We start from the raw sequence: 13,218 nt of genomic DNA, 5'->3' as shown, positions 1-13,218 counted from the left end.
CACAAGTGACATATTGGTCATACTACTTGTGGTTGTAAATGAAGCAAAAGTGACCGTTTTGTGGAAGGAGCCTTTTTGCTGTAGACACTTCTGGTGACTGCTTGGTAAGAAATGGAAAAAATTATCATTCCCAGGCTATTGGGCCAAAACCAGAATTAATGTATCCCACTGGAAAAGTAAGATAACAGAGCTCAGTTTGAAAATAATGCAAGTTCTAATAGTGGATTATGGCAGGTGATTGTCAAGAATATGGCGAGTACTGGTTTAGTAGTCAGAGATAAAATAATAATGACTGTAGGACCCAGAATAACAAAATGAAGAAAAGATCTGTAGCAGCCACAGGAACTTGGAGGTCAGTGCGAGTCAGGAAATTGCACAGGGTGAGCAGCTGATCCTGTAGTGTTTCTAAACCTGACTGTTCTTAGGTACTTGTTGTTTCTCTGTGCCTTCTCTGGGTTTCAGCCCACACCTGTCTCTGCTGACAGCCTCTCCCCCTGTCAGGGCTGGGGACCCCTTCCCTGCCCACGCCCACAAAGGCAGTGCTGCTCCGCACAGCAGTGTTTACATCCTGCTGTAGCCCACGTGCTCTGGAGCAGCAGGCAGGCGTGACGGGCCGTGTATCCGCAGTGCTGGGAGCGGGCAGCTGGGCACTCCCACAGCTGCTCTTGCTCTGCTTGCAGTGCTGCAGGACTGAACTTTGGAAGCAGTAGCTTCTCCCTTTCTGGGAATGGCCTTCAGGGGTTCTGTGTGATGCAAGGTGCCTCAGAAGCAATGTCTTGTGGCATCATTTTATTTCTTTTATGCTGCTTTATCATTGCTTTTTCTGGTTTTCATGTCATCTTTGCTGCAAGTGCAAAGAGCAGATAGGCAGCAGGGATGGGAGGAGGGACAGGGCCACCCTGTGCTCCAGCAGGTGTATGTGCTGGTGATGGCTTACAGCGATTAACTGCAGCCCAAGGGGGTACATGATGTATTTAGCTGGCCAGAGCATTATCTGCATTGAGAACCTGGATGTCCACCTGGTCAGAGCATACCGTGTTTGAATTGTTTACACTGGGACTCATCAGACACAAACCAGGCAGAAAATTTTGAGAAATACTTTGGTCTAAAGCCTTGCTGCTTTTCATCACATCGTGACTCTCCTGTAGACGCAGGTGCGGGTCTGCCAGACTGCAGTGTCAGTAGCCGAGATGCTCTTCCTGATCTTCCCTGTAAGTAGATGAAGTAGGAATTCCGTGTAAAAAAGATGAGGCAGAACACAAAGAAATAGTGTTATTTCTTTGTGCAGCTCACCTTGTCCTTTCACAGTCTTGTCCCTTTTCACTTGCAGGATACTGTTCTTGCAGTGCCTGCCCTTCTCAAAGCTTAGTGGCCACATTACACAGTGCTTTGAAAAAGAGAGCAACAAGTGGCATCTCTGTTTCCAAAGTTCATAGGAAAGTTAAGACTGGCCAACATAAATACGTGAGGTGAAAATGGATTAGGAAAGGTGGAATGACATATAAACAAAAAGATGTCACCACACATTTGGGTGGCCCATGAACTGGATTGATGCTTACAGACTCCCTGACACACCTGCCTCAGTGGGGACAGCGAGCCTTTAACCTCATGCCTCTTTCAGAGGGAGGAGCTTTCCAGCAGGTCAGGTTTTCATCAGTGAATTAAAAAGAGAGGATTTGCATAAGTTTGCAGGAAGTTGGGCTACATTTGTACTAGAATAATACGCACAGAAACATTTCTTTTGCTGGAATGTGTCTTTAGGGTGGTTTGAATAATAGCTTACAGGAGGAAAGCTTTGTTGTTTGATATGAGCAGCAGATTTTATGCATTAAGGGTTTGTTTCTGTATATATTTGGCCTTTGTTTTCCTGTAACTCTTTTTGGTTGTTCCACAGCTGTAAACTGTAGTTGCTGTATATGTGTATATGAAAGTTTTATTTCCTTTTTAGCAATTGTTTGTTAGAAGAAAAAATGCCAGTATCTTTTTGGGGGAAGGAAAATCCTCTAGAATCCTTTTGTGCTTCAATCACAGTGGAGTTCATTTCAACATTAATATCCACGTCCTCAAACTTCCATCCTCTTTCTCATTGCAGGATGAACAGTTTTTAGGTTTTGGTTCAGATGAAGAAGTCAAAGTACGAAGTCCCACCAGGTCCCCCACAGGTAAGTTCAAGTTGCAGGATTGGGTGTTGACTTTCTGTTTTCTTTTGTGATAGTTTTGCTGTGCCTCCCCTGTTTATTCCACCAAATCTCATCCACCATAAAAGCCACACCAGTCTTTAGATTCAGTGCAGTTAGTTTTGGATTCTCTGTGTCTGATCTGTAAAGGAACAGGGAAACTTTGAGTAAAAGAGTTATACCGATAAACCAGTATTTGAAACCTCATGTCAGTGTTCTGGAGAGGCAGCTATTTAACAGTAACGGTCTGAAACTGGTTTGGCTATTTCAGTATCTTTCAGTAGACTCCTTGTTGCCTTACTGTCAATAAATGCTCTCACCAGAGCACTCTGCTCTGCCACCATAATCATCTGCTCAGCTTGGCCTCAACAGCAAACTGTGGTGGAGCGCCTTGCTAGCACAAGGGCAGATCCAGAACTGAAATAGCTGGGCTTGGTGAGGGTGCAGTGAAATGCATTGATCAAGGTGAGTAATCAAAGTCTTGTGCTTGACGGCTCCAAGTCAATGCCAAGTATTAACTGTGCTTCGAAACTAAAACCAGTGTTTTGCAAATTGTCTTGTATCAGCCTCCTGTTGGTCTTGCTCTCTTGACCTCTCCCTTAGCAGTGCAGATGGATGGCACTTGAAAAAAAGGATTTTTTTTCCTTTCAACCAGCTGTGCTCTGTTTAAAAAAAAAATTAATGTGTTTAAAAGGTGGCATGTGCCCTTGAGAATTATTCCCAACATGAGGTTGGTACTGGGCTTGTGCCATTGCATATGTAGTTGTTGGGAAAAGACAAACTTGCATTTTTAAACAAGTTATCTGTGTGGTATTTTATGTGGGAAGAGACGTTTGTTGGGAAGTACACTACATGTACTCTATACATGTAGTGATAAAACTATTTTTATTTGTTGATTATCTGAAGCATTTTGGCAACGTATGGGCAGCATGACTGATACTGAGTATATACTTGTGTGACCTGGGTAGTGCTTATCCCACACTTGGAGAAATTTAATATGTTGCCTGCATTCTCTACTTCCCTCTCAGTTAAATCTAGTCCACGGAAACCTCGTGGGAGGCCCCGGAGCAGTTCTGACCGAAGTTCAGCTGTACTGTCAGACTCTTCATCAGTGTGTTCCCCTTCAAGCAAATCTGAAACCACATCCATGGAGAAAGTAAAGAAGAAGGAGTCGAAGAGTGGGGAAAAAAGACGAGGAAGACCTCCAACACTTACAAGTGTGAAGTTCAAATTGTCACAGGAGAAGGACACATCGGACACTCAGAAGGGCAGCAAAGAAGAAAAAGAGAGTCTGAAAAAAATCAAGAGATCACCATCCACTACATTTCAGCAAGCAACTAAAATCAAGAAATTAAGAACTAGTAAGCTTTCCCCACTGAAATCTAAATTTAAGCCTGGGGCAAAACTTCAGATTGGGAGGAAGAGTGTTCAGATTGTGCGCAGGAGAGGCAGGCCACCGTCCTCTGAACGTTTAAAGACTTCCTCAACTTTAGTCATAAACTCACAGCTGGAGAAGCCCCAGAGGATTCGCAAAGAAAAGGATGGCACACCACCTCTCACAAAGGAAGAGAAGGCTGCTATCAGACAGAGTCCACGCAGGATTAAACCCGTTAGGATTATACCTTCCACCAAGAGGACGGATGCTGCGATTGCTAAGCAACTCTTGCAGAGGGCTAAAAAGGGAGCACAAAAAAAGATTGAGAAAGAAGCGGCCAAACTGCAGGGCAGGAAGGGGAGAACCCAGCTCAAAAATATTCGACAGTTCATCATGCCAGTTGTGAGTGCAATCTCTTCACGGATTATCAAAACACCCAAACGGTTTATTGAGGATGAAGACTACGATCCTCCTATTAAAATATCCAGACTAGAATCCACACCAAACAGCAGGTTTAGCGCTACATCTTGTGGCTCCAGTGAAAAGTCCAGCGCTGCTTCTCAGCATTCGTCTCAGATGTCTTCAGATTCCTCACGGTCCAGCAGCCCCAGCGTGGATACATCTACAGACTCCCAGGCTTCTGAGGAGATGCAGATGCTTTCTGAGGAGCGAAGCAATACTCCAGAAGTTCACACTCCCCTGCCTGTTTCTCAGTCCCCTGAAAATGATAACGGTGATAGGAGAAACAGAAGGTTTTCGATAACAGAAAGAAGTTTTGGCCAGAGGACTGCAAAAAAGCTGTCAGCCTTACCAAGCGTGCCGCAGCAGCAGACCTCCTCCTCTCCTCCTCCCCCTTTGCTCACTCCCCCGCCACCGCTGCAGCCTGCTTCAAGCATCTCAGACCATACCCCTTGGCTTATGCCTCCAACCATACCGTTAGCCTCACCCTTTCTCCCTGCTTCTGCTGCGCCAATGCAAGAGAAGCGAAAGTCGATTCTGCGAGAGCCAACATTTAGGTGGACCTCCCTGAAACATTCCAGGTCAGAGCCACAGTACTTCTCATCAGCAAAGTATGCCAAAGAGGGTCTTATTCGCAAACCGATATTTGATAACTTCAGACCCCCGCCGCTGACACCGGAGGACGTTGGCTTTGCATCTGGCTTCTCAACACCAGGTGCGACAGCTCCCACTCGTCTCTTTTCACTGCACTCTGGAGCCAGGTTTGATATGCACAAGAGGAGTCCTCTGCTGCGAGCACCACGATTCACGCCAAGTGAGGCCCACTCCCGGATCTTCGAGTCTGTAACCTTGCCCTCATCAGTCGGTCGCGCCACTACAGGGACCTCTGCCACAGGCACGTCCTCTCGGAGACGGAAGAGGAAAGCGTTCAGCCCCATCCGATCAGAACCCAGATCTCCTTCGCACTCCATGAGGACGAGGAGCGGAAGGCTTAGTACCTCTGACCTGACAACTCTCACCCCACAGTCTTCTGTCTCTTCCTCATTAACTAGTATTTCAGTTAGTTCTCTTGCCACTAGTGCCTTAAATTCAACTTTTACTTTTCCCTCCCATTCCCTATCACAGTCTGGGGAATCAGCAGAAAGAAGCCAGAGACCAAGGAAGCAGACAAGCACTCCAGCAGAGCCTTTCTCATCTGGTAGCCCTACTCCTCTCTTCCCCTGGTTCACATCAAGTCCCCAGACAGAGAGAGGCAAAAACAAGGACAGGGCAGCAGAAGAACTCTCCAAAGATAAAGATGCTGACAAAGGCCTGGAGAAGGACAAGAACAGAGAGAAAGACAGAGAGAGAGAAAAGGAGAACAAACGGGAGTCAAGGAAAGAGAAAAGGAGAAAAGGGTCAGAAATACAGAGTAGCGCTGCTTTGTTTCCTGTAGGTAAAATGCCCAAAGAAAAAGCCAGTGAAGATGCTGCAGCATCATCGTCTGCCAAAAAAACTGCCGGGCGGAAGAAGTCTACAGCAGTAGATCCCGTGACAGACATTTCCACTGCTGCTCTGGTAGATATGGCAGCTGTCAAAACCAAAACATCCAAGAAAGGTAGAGGGGGGCTGGACAAATCAGACCTGGACCTCAGCCCCACCGTGCCATCTTTGGAGAAGGAAAAAGCTCTGCGTCTTTCTGCTCCTTCATCAAGCACTGTTAAACATTCTGCTTCCTCCATCAGTTCAATGTTGGCTCAAGCAGACAAACTGCCAATGACTGACAAGAGGGTAGCCAGTCTTCTGAAAAAGGCAAAAGCCCAGCTGTACAAGATTGAGAAGAGCAAGTCCCTCAAACAAGCAGATCAGCCAAAAGCACAGGTATTCCTTTTTCCAAGTTGGGTTTTTTGCTAGAGTGCATCTTACTTTGAACTTGTCCTGAAAGTCACAAGTAGCTTTTGTATACTGAGCGTGAAGAATTAATGTGCCAAGCTAAGCAGCTGTTAGTGCAACAGATGGCAAACGACGCGAAAATAAGGAGTCCTGGGCAGAAGCTGAGGGGAAGAGGGAGCTGCTGTGTAGTCAGCTCAGAGGGGAGCTGCATGCATTTTGGAGACCAGTACAGCATAGCTGCTTATTGGGTTTCTCTGAATAAATCTAAGCAAAGCAATTATCTAGAGCAGTACTTGCTCTGAAAAGTGTGGTTCCAGCAAAATGCAGTGTCTGTCTTGGCCTCGATGTTTCTCGGGGACCCTCCTCGAGTGTAAAGCTGGCTTCTGAAGAGAAAGTTGTTCCTTGATCTTTCTCTCTGTTTTTTAACTTTATGCAGTGATCTCTGACTTATGGAAGGGAGGAAAATCCATTGGAATTTTGCATGTGATTTGGGGAACTATTTCCTACCACTTTCCTCTTTTCCCTCTTCCCCACCCCAAAACCACCCTTTTCTGCAGTCCTCTTTACCTGCCAGAAAGGGAGGTGAGATACGTTTTCAGGGAACACTTTTTATTTAAATTTTTGCTTTTTGTAGCGGCGCTAGTGTTGAAAATCACTAGTACATACTTCAAATAGAGAAGCCTTCAGCTGTTTGTCTCTGAAATGAAGACGCCCATGCATCTGTATGACTGGCCTGGTATAGCAGAATCCCAGATTCTCACAGTTGCTTGTTTGGGACAGTTCTTTCAGTGGGAGAGATTCCAGAATCTTAGGAAAACATGGAAAATTGCACTAAAATGCTCCATTTGTTTAGCACCTCAGTAAACCCAACCTCCTCATCTGAAACATCAGCAGGTGCAAAGCTCTCAGCCTCATCTACTACTGGCTTCTGCTGGATCAGTCAGCACCAGGTGCTGCTTCAGTTCCAGTGGACTCTTGATTTTTTTATGTCGGTGTCTTGATAACATGGCTTCATGAGCAAGTTGGCTTTCCTGTAGTGGATAGAGACTTACCTTGTAGTTCTAATTGAGTCAAACCTTTTGTTCTCTTGCATTTATCCTTTCTTGGATAACTGAGGCTCAGAAGGCAGAGTCTTTGTTTTTATCTTGATTCTTACAAAATGCAAGCTAAGATATAATTTGCTTAGAAGTTTCCATTACATGTTTCTCAGCCTCATTTTGGTAACTTTCTTAGGAATACTGTCTGCTCTCATGTTCTGAAATCTAGGGGCAAGAGAGTGATTCATCAGAAACGTCAGTCCGAGGACCCCGAATAAAACATGTGTGCAGGAGAGCAGCTGTTGCACTGGGCCGCAAGCGAGCAGTGTTTCCTGATGACATGCCCACTCTGAGTGCCTTACCGTGGGAAGAGCGGGAGAAGATACTGTCTTCCATGGGGAATGATGGTGAGTTAGGATTTCTAGTTTTCATCTGTGGGTCCATACAGAGTCAGCTTCTATTGACTGCTTAAAATGAGGACTTCAAGTGATTAACAAGGGAAAGTATGTTAAAGATCTCTGGGCTCTCTGTTACAGTGCCACTCAAACAGGGTTAATCCTTTAAGCTATTAGGAACTGTGTTAAATACGTGTGTTCTGCACCAAACCTGTGTCCTGCTGAGGGGCGTGTGCACACGTGTATACACAGAATCACATGCATCCGTGTGGCTCTGCAGATGAACTTAGGCTTCATGGGCTAAATTAGACACTCCTGAAACATTCTTTGACATCAGCAAATTCACATTAGAAATATTCTTTTGGTAGATAAGTCATCGATAGCTGGCTCAGAAGAGGCTGAACCTCTTGCTCCACCTATCAAGCCCATTAAGCCGGTTACCAGAAACAAGGCACAGCAAGAACCTCCGGTGAAGAAGGGCCGGCGCTCCAGGCGCTGCGGGCAGTGTTCGGGCTGTCAGGTTCCAGAGGACTGTGGTGTCTGCACTAACTGTCTAGACAAACCCAAGTTTGGTGGGCGCAATATAAAGAAGCAGTGCTGCAAGTAAGTGTGTCTGGGAGACTGTTGAGCTAATCCGTGCTCGGAGTGGGATAAGTGTACTCACACACTGGGCCAGGAACAGCAGATTTGCCCTGTGTCATGGGCTTGGACTGAGCTTGACCTGGGCTGAAGCTGGATCAAAGCAAGGGACTGTAAACAGTTCGAGACTCTAAACCACAATTCAGAGCTCTTTCTCTGGAGTTCACTTCTGGTTTATTCTCCTCAGTTTGATGAAAGTGGCAGAGTATTGAGAATTGTTCGGTGTGGGATCTGTGGCTTTTGTTAGGCAGTACAGGATTTTGCAAGGAAGGCAGTGTGCACGTAAATATTTCTCTTATTTTCCCAAACTGCATTCATGAAGAGCTTGTGTTTTCAAGCTGGTGTTTATTTAGCTTATATACACTTTGTATATCAAAGGTGTCTCTGGATATCATTAAGAAATGCCATTCTTCCTTGATTTCTTCTGTCATTTTTTATACAGATCACTTAGACTGAACCTTTTCGTTTTTTATATTGCTGTATTAAATTGATTTTACCAGACTAGGTAATCTATCTGAAAAGGCAGCAGCTAAAGTGGCACCAGTAGATTGTTGTGGTATAAGAGCTATTTATAAAGACTTGCTGTGAGAATTGCTGTGTGAGAACACTCTGCAGACTAGAAGGAGTCTTGCTCTCAGCAGCTTTGCCCGGGCTTTCTGCTGGATTTCAGAGTCACGAGCCCTGCTGCAGGAATGGAGGAGGAAACAAATCCTGGCCCAATCTACAGAAGACAGTATATGCCAAGCATAAGACAAATAGGGAATAAAGTTGAATCAGGTTAGCAAAAGACTTGGTCCCCTAATCCAGTCTCACTCCAAAGAGTATTCAGTTTTGTCTGAACAAAAGTAGTGTGTGTATTGGTAATGTTATTTTCAGTTTTTGATGTTGAGTATTTACGGACTGCCCTCTTAATGTCTGCATCTTTGTTCTGATTTCATGACATGTTCTTTCTTTTTAGAATGAGGAAATGTCAGAATCTACAGTGGATGCCTTCAAAAGCTTATCTCCAGAAGCAAGCTAAAGGTAGGCTGGAAGATTTGCCTTGCATATAGCACAAGACAGAAGTTTTAGTTTCGTAGGTTTTGCTCTCTGTGCTGCTGTTGTGGCTACACTGAGCTTATAAAGGTTATTCTGCAGGGTGCCAACCTGCCTGCACTGTTGGTGGCAGGTGCAAGGGGCAGGAGAGATGTGAGTACTGACAGACATTGTACACCCCAGTGTCTCTCACTGGACTGGACTGGTGCTGACTGGACTGGTTCGCTTCCTTCCTTTTGCTTCCTTTTCCTTCCTCGCAAAGTCTGCTCTCAGCTCTGAATCTGTGTTATTGCAGGAGGGTGTTGCTTATTGCTGTTGCAAAATAGGGGCCCAAGGTGTGAGAGAATATGGATTGAAGTATAAGCCAAGTTTATTTTTTGAGTACAGTTTTTTCTTTTGTATGACAGAATGACAAAGTTCTGAATCAAAGTGTCTGTATCCTTGTTTTAAAAGAGCAGCAAATCATTTGAAGTCCCACCATTTTGTCTGTGTTGCTTTATCTGTGCTTCTTTTTCTTAGCTGCAAAAAAGAAAGAGAAGAAATCCAAGACAAATGAGAAGAAAGAAAGCCATTCTGGAAAAAACCAGTTGGACTCTGGACAGAAACAAACTCCTCAGGCTGTTGTACCAAGAGAAGACAATTCTGGGAAGAAGAGCAGTGAGCCTGCCCGTAAGCCTGTTGAGGAAAAGCATGAGGATGGGAATTCCTCCGTTTCTGTGTCAGAGCCCAAACAGGTCCCTGCATCTGGTACCAGAAAGACTGGCAAGCAGATGTGTCAGCCAGTCCAGCTCTCTCCTTCTCAGCCACCAAGCTCAGGACCTTTGAAAAAAGAAGCACCTAAACTTAGCACTTCTGAGCCCAAGAAAAAGCAGACTCCCCAACCAGAAATAGGTAAATGGGACTATTTATCCTCGATATGTTTGAGTCCTGTTAAGTAACAATACTGCTAAAAGCTGGTGCATTTTAAATCTGATGAATGCTTTATGGTGTGTTAAAATTTCAGCAGATTATTTTGAAAATTTTGCTTAGAACTGTCTTCCTTTTTATTGAGCCACAGTGTATGTTAGGGCAAGGAGAAAGATGGCTATCCTGGTTGGGACTCTGAGTCTTATAGTTGTGCCAGTCTTGAAGAGTGTTTTCAGTATTGTTAAGTCTGTCAACTTCCCATTCTGAATGTGAAACCAGGAGGATGTAATCTTTTACTGCAAAAGTATAGTCCACTATTGTATGTAGTGCAGAGCAGCGTGAACAGTCACCAGCCAGGTCGCTCTGGGATTTCTGTGGCTTTGTACCCACAGTGCTCCAGATTGTGAGCAGAGCAAACTCTTCTTGTAGTCTTGCCTCAAAGAGACTGCTCATAGCTGGGGAGGTGCAGCCACAGAAGAAGGTGGAAAAATTCTAGTCTAAAACTCATCGCACATTACCCAGCTGATTTTTTTCCCTTTTCTTCTCTACAGGTGGCTGTTAGTTACTTGAAATACTCATAATTTTTCCCCCCCTTCCTAGGCACAGAACAAAGCAAACAGAAAAAAATTGCTCCCCGTCCAACTTTCCCTGTGAAACAGAAACCAAAAGAAAAGGTGAATACTGTTTTTTATACAGTCAGTAAAATTTCAAGCACCTGGAACTTCTGTCTAGAAAGTAGAACTGTATTGCTTAACTCTTGGCAGGTTTTTTTATTTGGTTCTTAAACATGTTAGATTTCCCTTGTATGTGGCAGTATGTGGACAGCAAAAAACGTGGCTTATGCCTAAGATTCAGTTCAGATGTTATTTTGCAGATTTGTGTGTTGGAGGGTGGAGGCTAGCTTTTCCATAAAATATGCAACTGCCTTTGTCTCAGAAATAGCTCGATCGTGGAAAAAAACTATTGTCTTGTGTAAACCTGAGGGAGAAGTGAGTAGAGCCTGTTTATACCCAGAGTTGCCCCACTGCAGCAAAACACCAGCCCATGCTCTGATGAGAGAACAGTGTGATGGTAGAGCACATGGAATTAGGACTGTAATTGCATATGGAATGCTCTTAGGGAATGGTTTGTAGAACGGTCACTTCCCTGCAGCTTTGTAACACTTGTTAATTTTGTGCTGCTTTGGGGGTTCGTGAATTATTACTGGATATAAATGCTGGTTAAGTTGTAACGTCCAGAGTCGGGATTAATGCAGGCTCCTTTGCTTGACCAGGAAAAGCCCCCTCCTCTAAGCAAGCCAGAGAGCAGCACACTGAACTTGCTCAGCACTCTGACTAATGGCAGCAGTTCCAAGCAAAAGCCACCTACAGATGGAGTCCACAGAATCCGAGTGGATTTCAAGGTAGAGGACAACATGTTTTAAGTATTTGAATCTCCCTTGGCTCTAGACACTGGAACTAGAGTCCTCTGAAAGTGCTGGCAGTAATTGCTGAGTTTGTGTGTCTGGTACCTTTCAGAGGGAACTGCAAAATAGGAGCCTCATGACAAGTCACTTGGTTGATTCTTAAAAGCTTGTTATGCCTTTTTTTTCTTATAATTAGAGTACTGGATGAAGAGACACTTAAAGCTTTAAAACCTTAACTGTCAATGTGTGAGGATGAGCAAGAATTTGAGGTTTATGAAGAATTATTCCATTAAGATGGAACTTTAAAACCTTACCACAACTTGAGCCAACAAGATTTGGGGAAAATGTTAGTAACTTGTAATTCACAACGTTTGGGGTATATCTGGGGTTTTAAAATGATAAATCATGTACATTTTTGAACAACAGTGTTGAAATAATAATAAAAATTAATATTTTCCTAATAATTTTTCAGTCCATCTATAAGTGTTGATACTGGAGATCATAGTGAGATCTCATAAGTGTTTATACAAATATGGAGCTTTAATAAAGTATAATTCTTTTGAAATTTCACTTTTAGTAATACTCGTGCAATTGTGAAAAGCATTGTCCTGTTCCTTAGGTTTGCTTTCCCTAGAAGGAAGGCTCTAGCATGCCACTGAGCGCTCTCGGCAGGAACAGCGCCGAGGTGTGACTCTCCCAGAATACACTGTAAAGTAGACTGAGGTAGACGTTCAAATTATTTCAGTTTGAGACATCTTAATCACAGGCCCAGAACCAAGCAGTCGCGTGAGCAATTTGTACTGATGTTGTATTGCCTTGTTCTGCATGGTGATGTGTCCTTTTGTACTTTCAGGAGGACTGTGAAGTGGAGAATATTTGGGAGATGGGTGGGTTAGGCATCGTCACCTCGGTACCTATTACTCCCAGGGTGGTGTGTTTTCTCTGTGCCAGCAGTGGACATGTGGAGGTAAAGCATTGTATTCTGCTGTTGATGACTTAATTACAGCACTGTATTGTTACAAAAATAAATAAATAAAAATTATAATTACCTTAATCCAGAAGAAATTAAAATAATACCTGTAAATCTGTCCTTGCTAGAATTTGTCCCAAGATACTAACGGGCAAGGTATTTAAAATCAGTTTGGAAACTTCAAGGGTGCTTTTTTTGGAGGCGTATGAGTTGTGAAGAACAGCATATTTGAGAGCACCCATGTCTCTAAATTTGGGAACTCACATCTGGTGTAAAGCAGGAGCTTTGCTCTCTTTTAACCTGAAATAAGAAGGACTGCCCAATGGTGCTAAAGGGTTTTAGGCAGCATTGACTTTTCCAGGTGCGTCTGTATCCGCCAAGAGCTGCAAACTGTTACAGAAACATGACTGGAAAGGTTCTGGCGCTGCCTAAGGAGCTGGATTGAGATGTGTTAAATGCATTTCCAGGTGTAGATAGGTGCCTTCTCAGCATCTCCAGACCAGCTGACCTGGGAAAGTGGTGCTAGTCCTCTAGGAGGGCCTGGGTTCTGATGATTGGGCAGGGGAAAAGGGGGTTAAGGTCTGGATGTGGACATCAGTGCACTTGAGGTCCATGAAGGCCCTGTGGGGCATGGAGCCATCCCCTTCTTAGTCAGGGGCCCCCAGGGGACAAATGATTCCCACGTTCCCTGTGAGCCTACGGTGTCTGTGCCCTGAGGATGATTGTTTTTCTGATACGACCAGCCTTGGACAGAATACAGAGAAATTAGAAGAGCTTTGTAATGGCAAAGTGGACTGAACGGAGGGAGAGACTCTCTTTGCTCTGCATGTCCCTACTTCACGCACCAAGTGTGTCTTCTGGTGCAGTTGGCTTGTAATACAGGGAGGAAGTGAGGGAGGGAGATCCTGAAGAATCCTATAGGCCTTTGTCAATGCTCAAAGCACTTAG

At 44.4% G+C, this 13,218-nt stretch overlaps 1 protein-coding gene across 1 annotated transcript in view; it reads left to right on the top strand.

The window, feature by feature from the left end:
* Nucleotides 1-13,218, top strand: part of KMT2A (lysine methyltransferase 2A) — a 41,829-nt gene that overhangs the window by 6,379 nt on the left and 22,232 nt on the right. The window contains 9 exon segments of the mRNA XM_039564830.1: nt 2,093-2,162; nt 3,206-5,871; nt 7,150-7,327; nt 7,684-7,918; nt 8,913-8,977; nt 9,509-9,880; nt 10,496-10,569; nt 11,169-11,297; nt 12,154-12,267. Of these exon segments, the coding sequence (XP_039420764.1) occupies nt 2,093-2,162; nt 3,206-5,871; nt 7,150-7,327; nt 7,684-7,918; nt 8,913-8,977; nt 9,509-9,880; nt 10,496-10,569; nt 11,169-11,297; nt 12,154-12,267 (3,903 nt within the window).

Source organism: Corvus cornix, chromosome 24 (assembly GCF_000738735.6).
Source record: "Corvus cornix cornix isolate S_Up_H32 chromosome 24, ASM73873v5, whole genome shotgun sequence".
Taxonomy (NCBI): Eukaryota; Metazoa; Chordata; class Aves; order Passeriformes; family Corvidae; genus Corvus; species Corvus cornix.
This window is presented reverse-complemented; position numbering and strand designations above follow the sequence as displayed.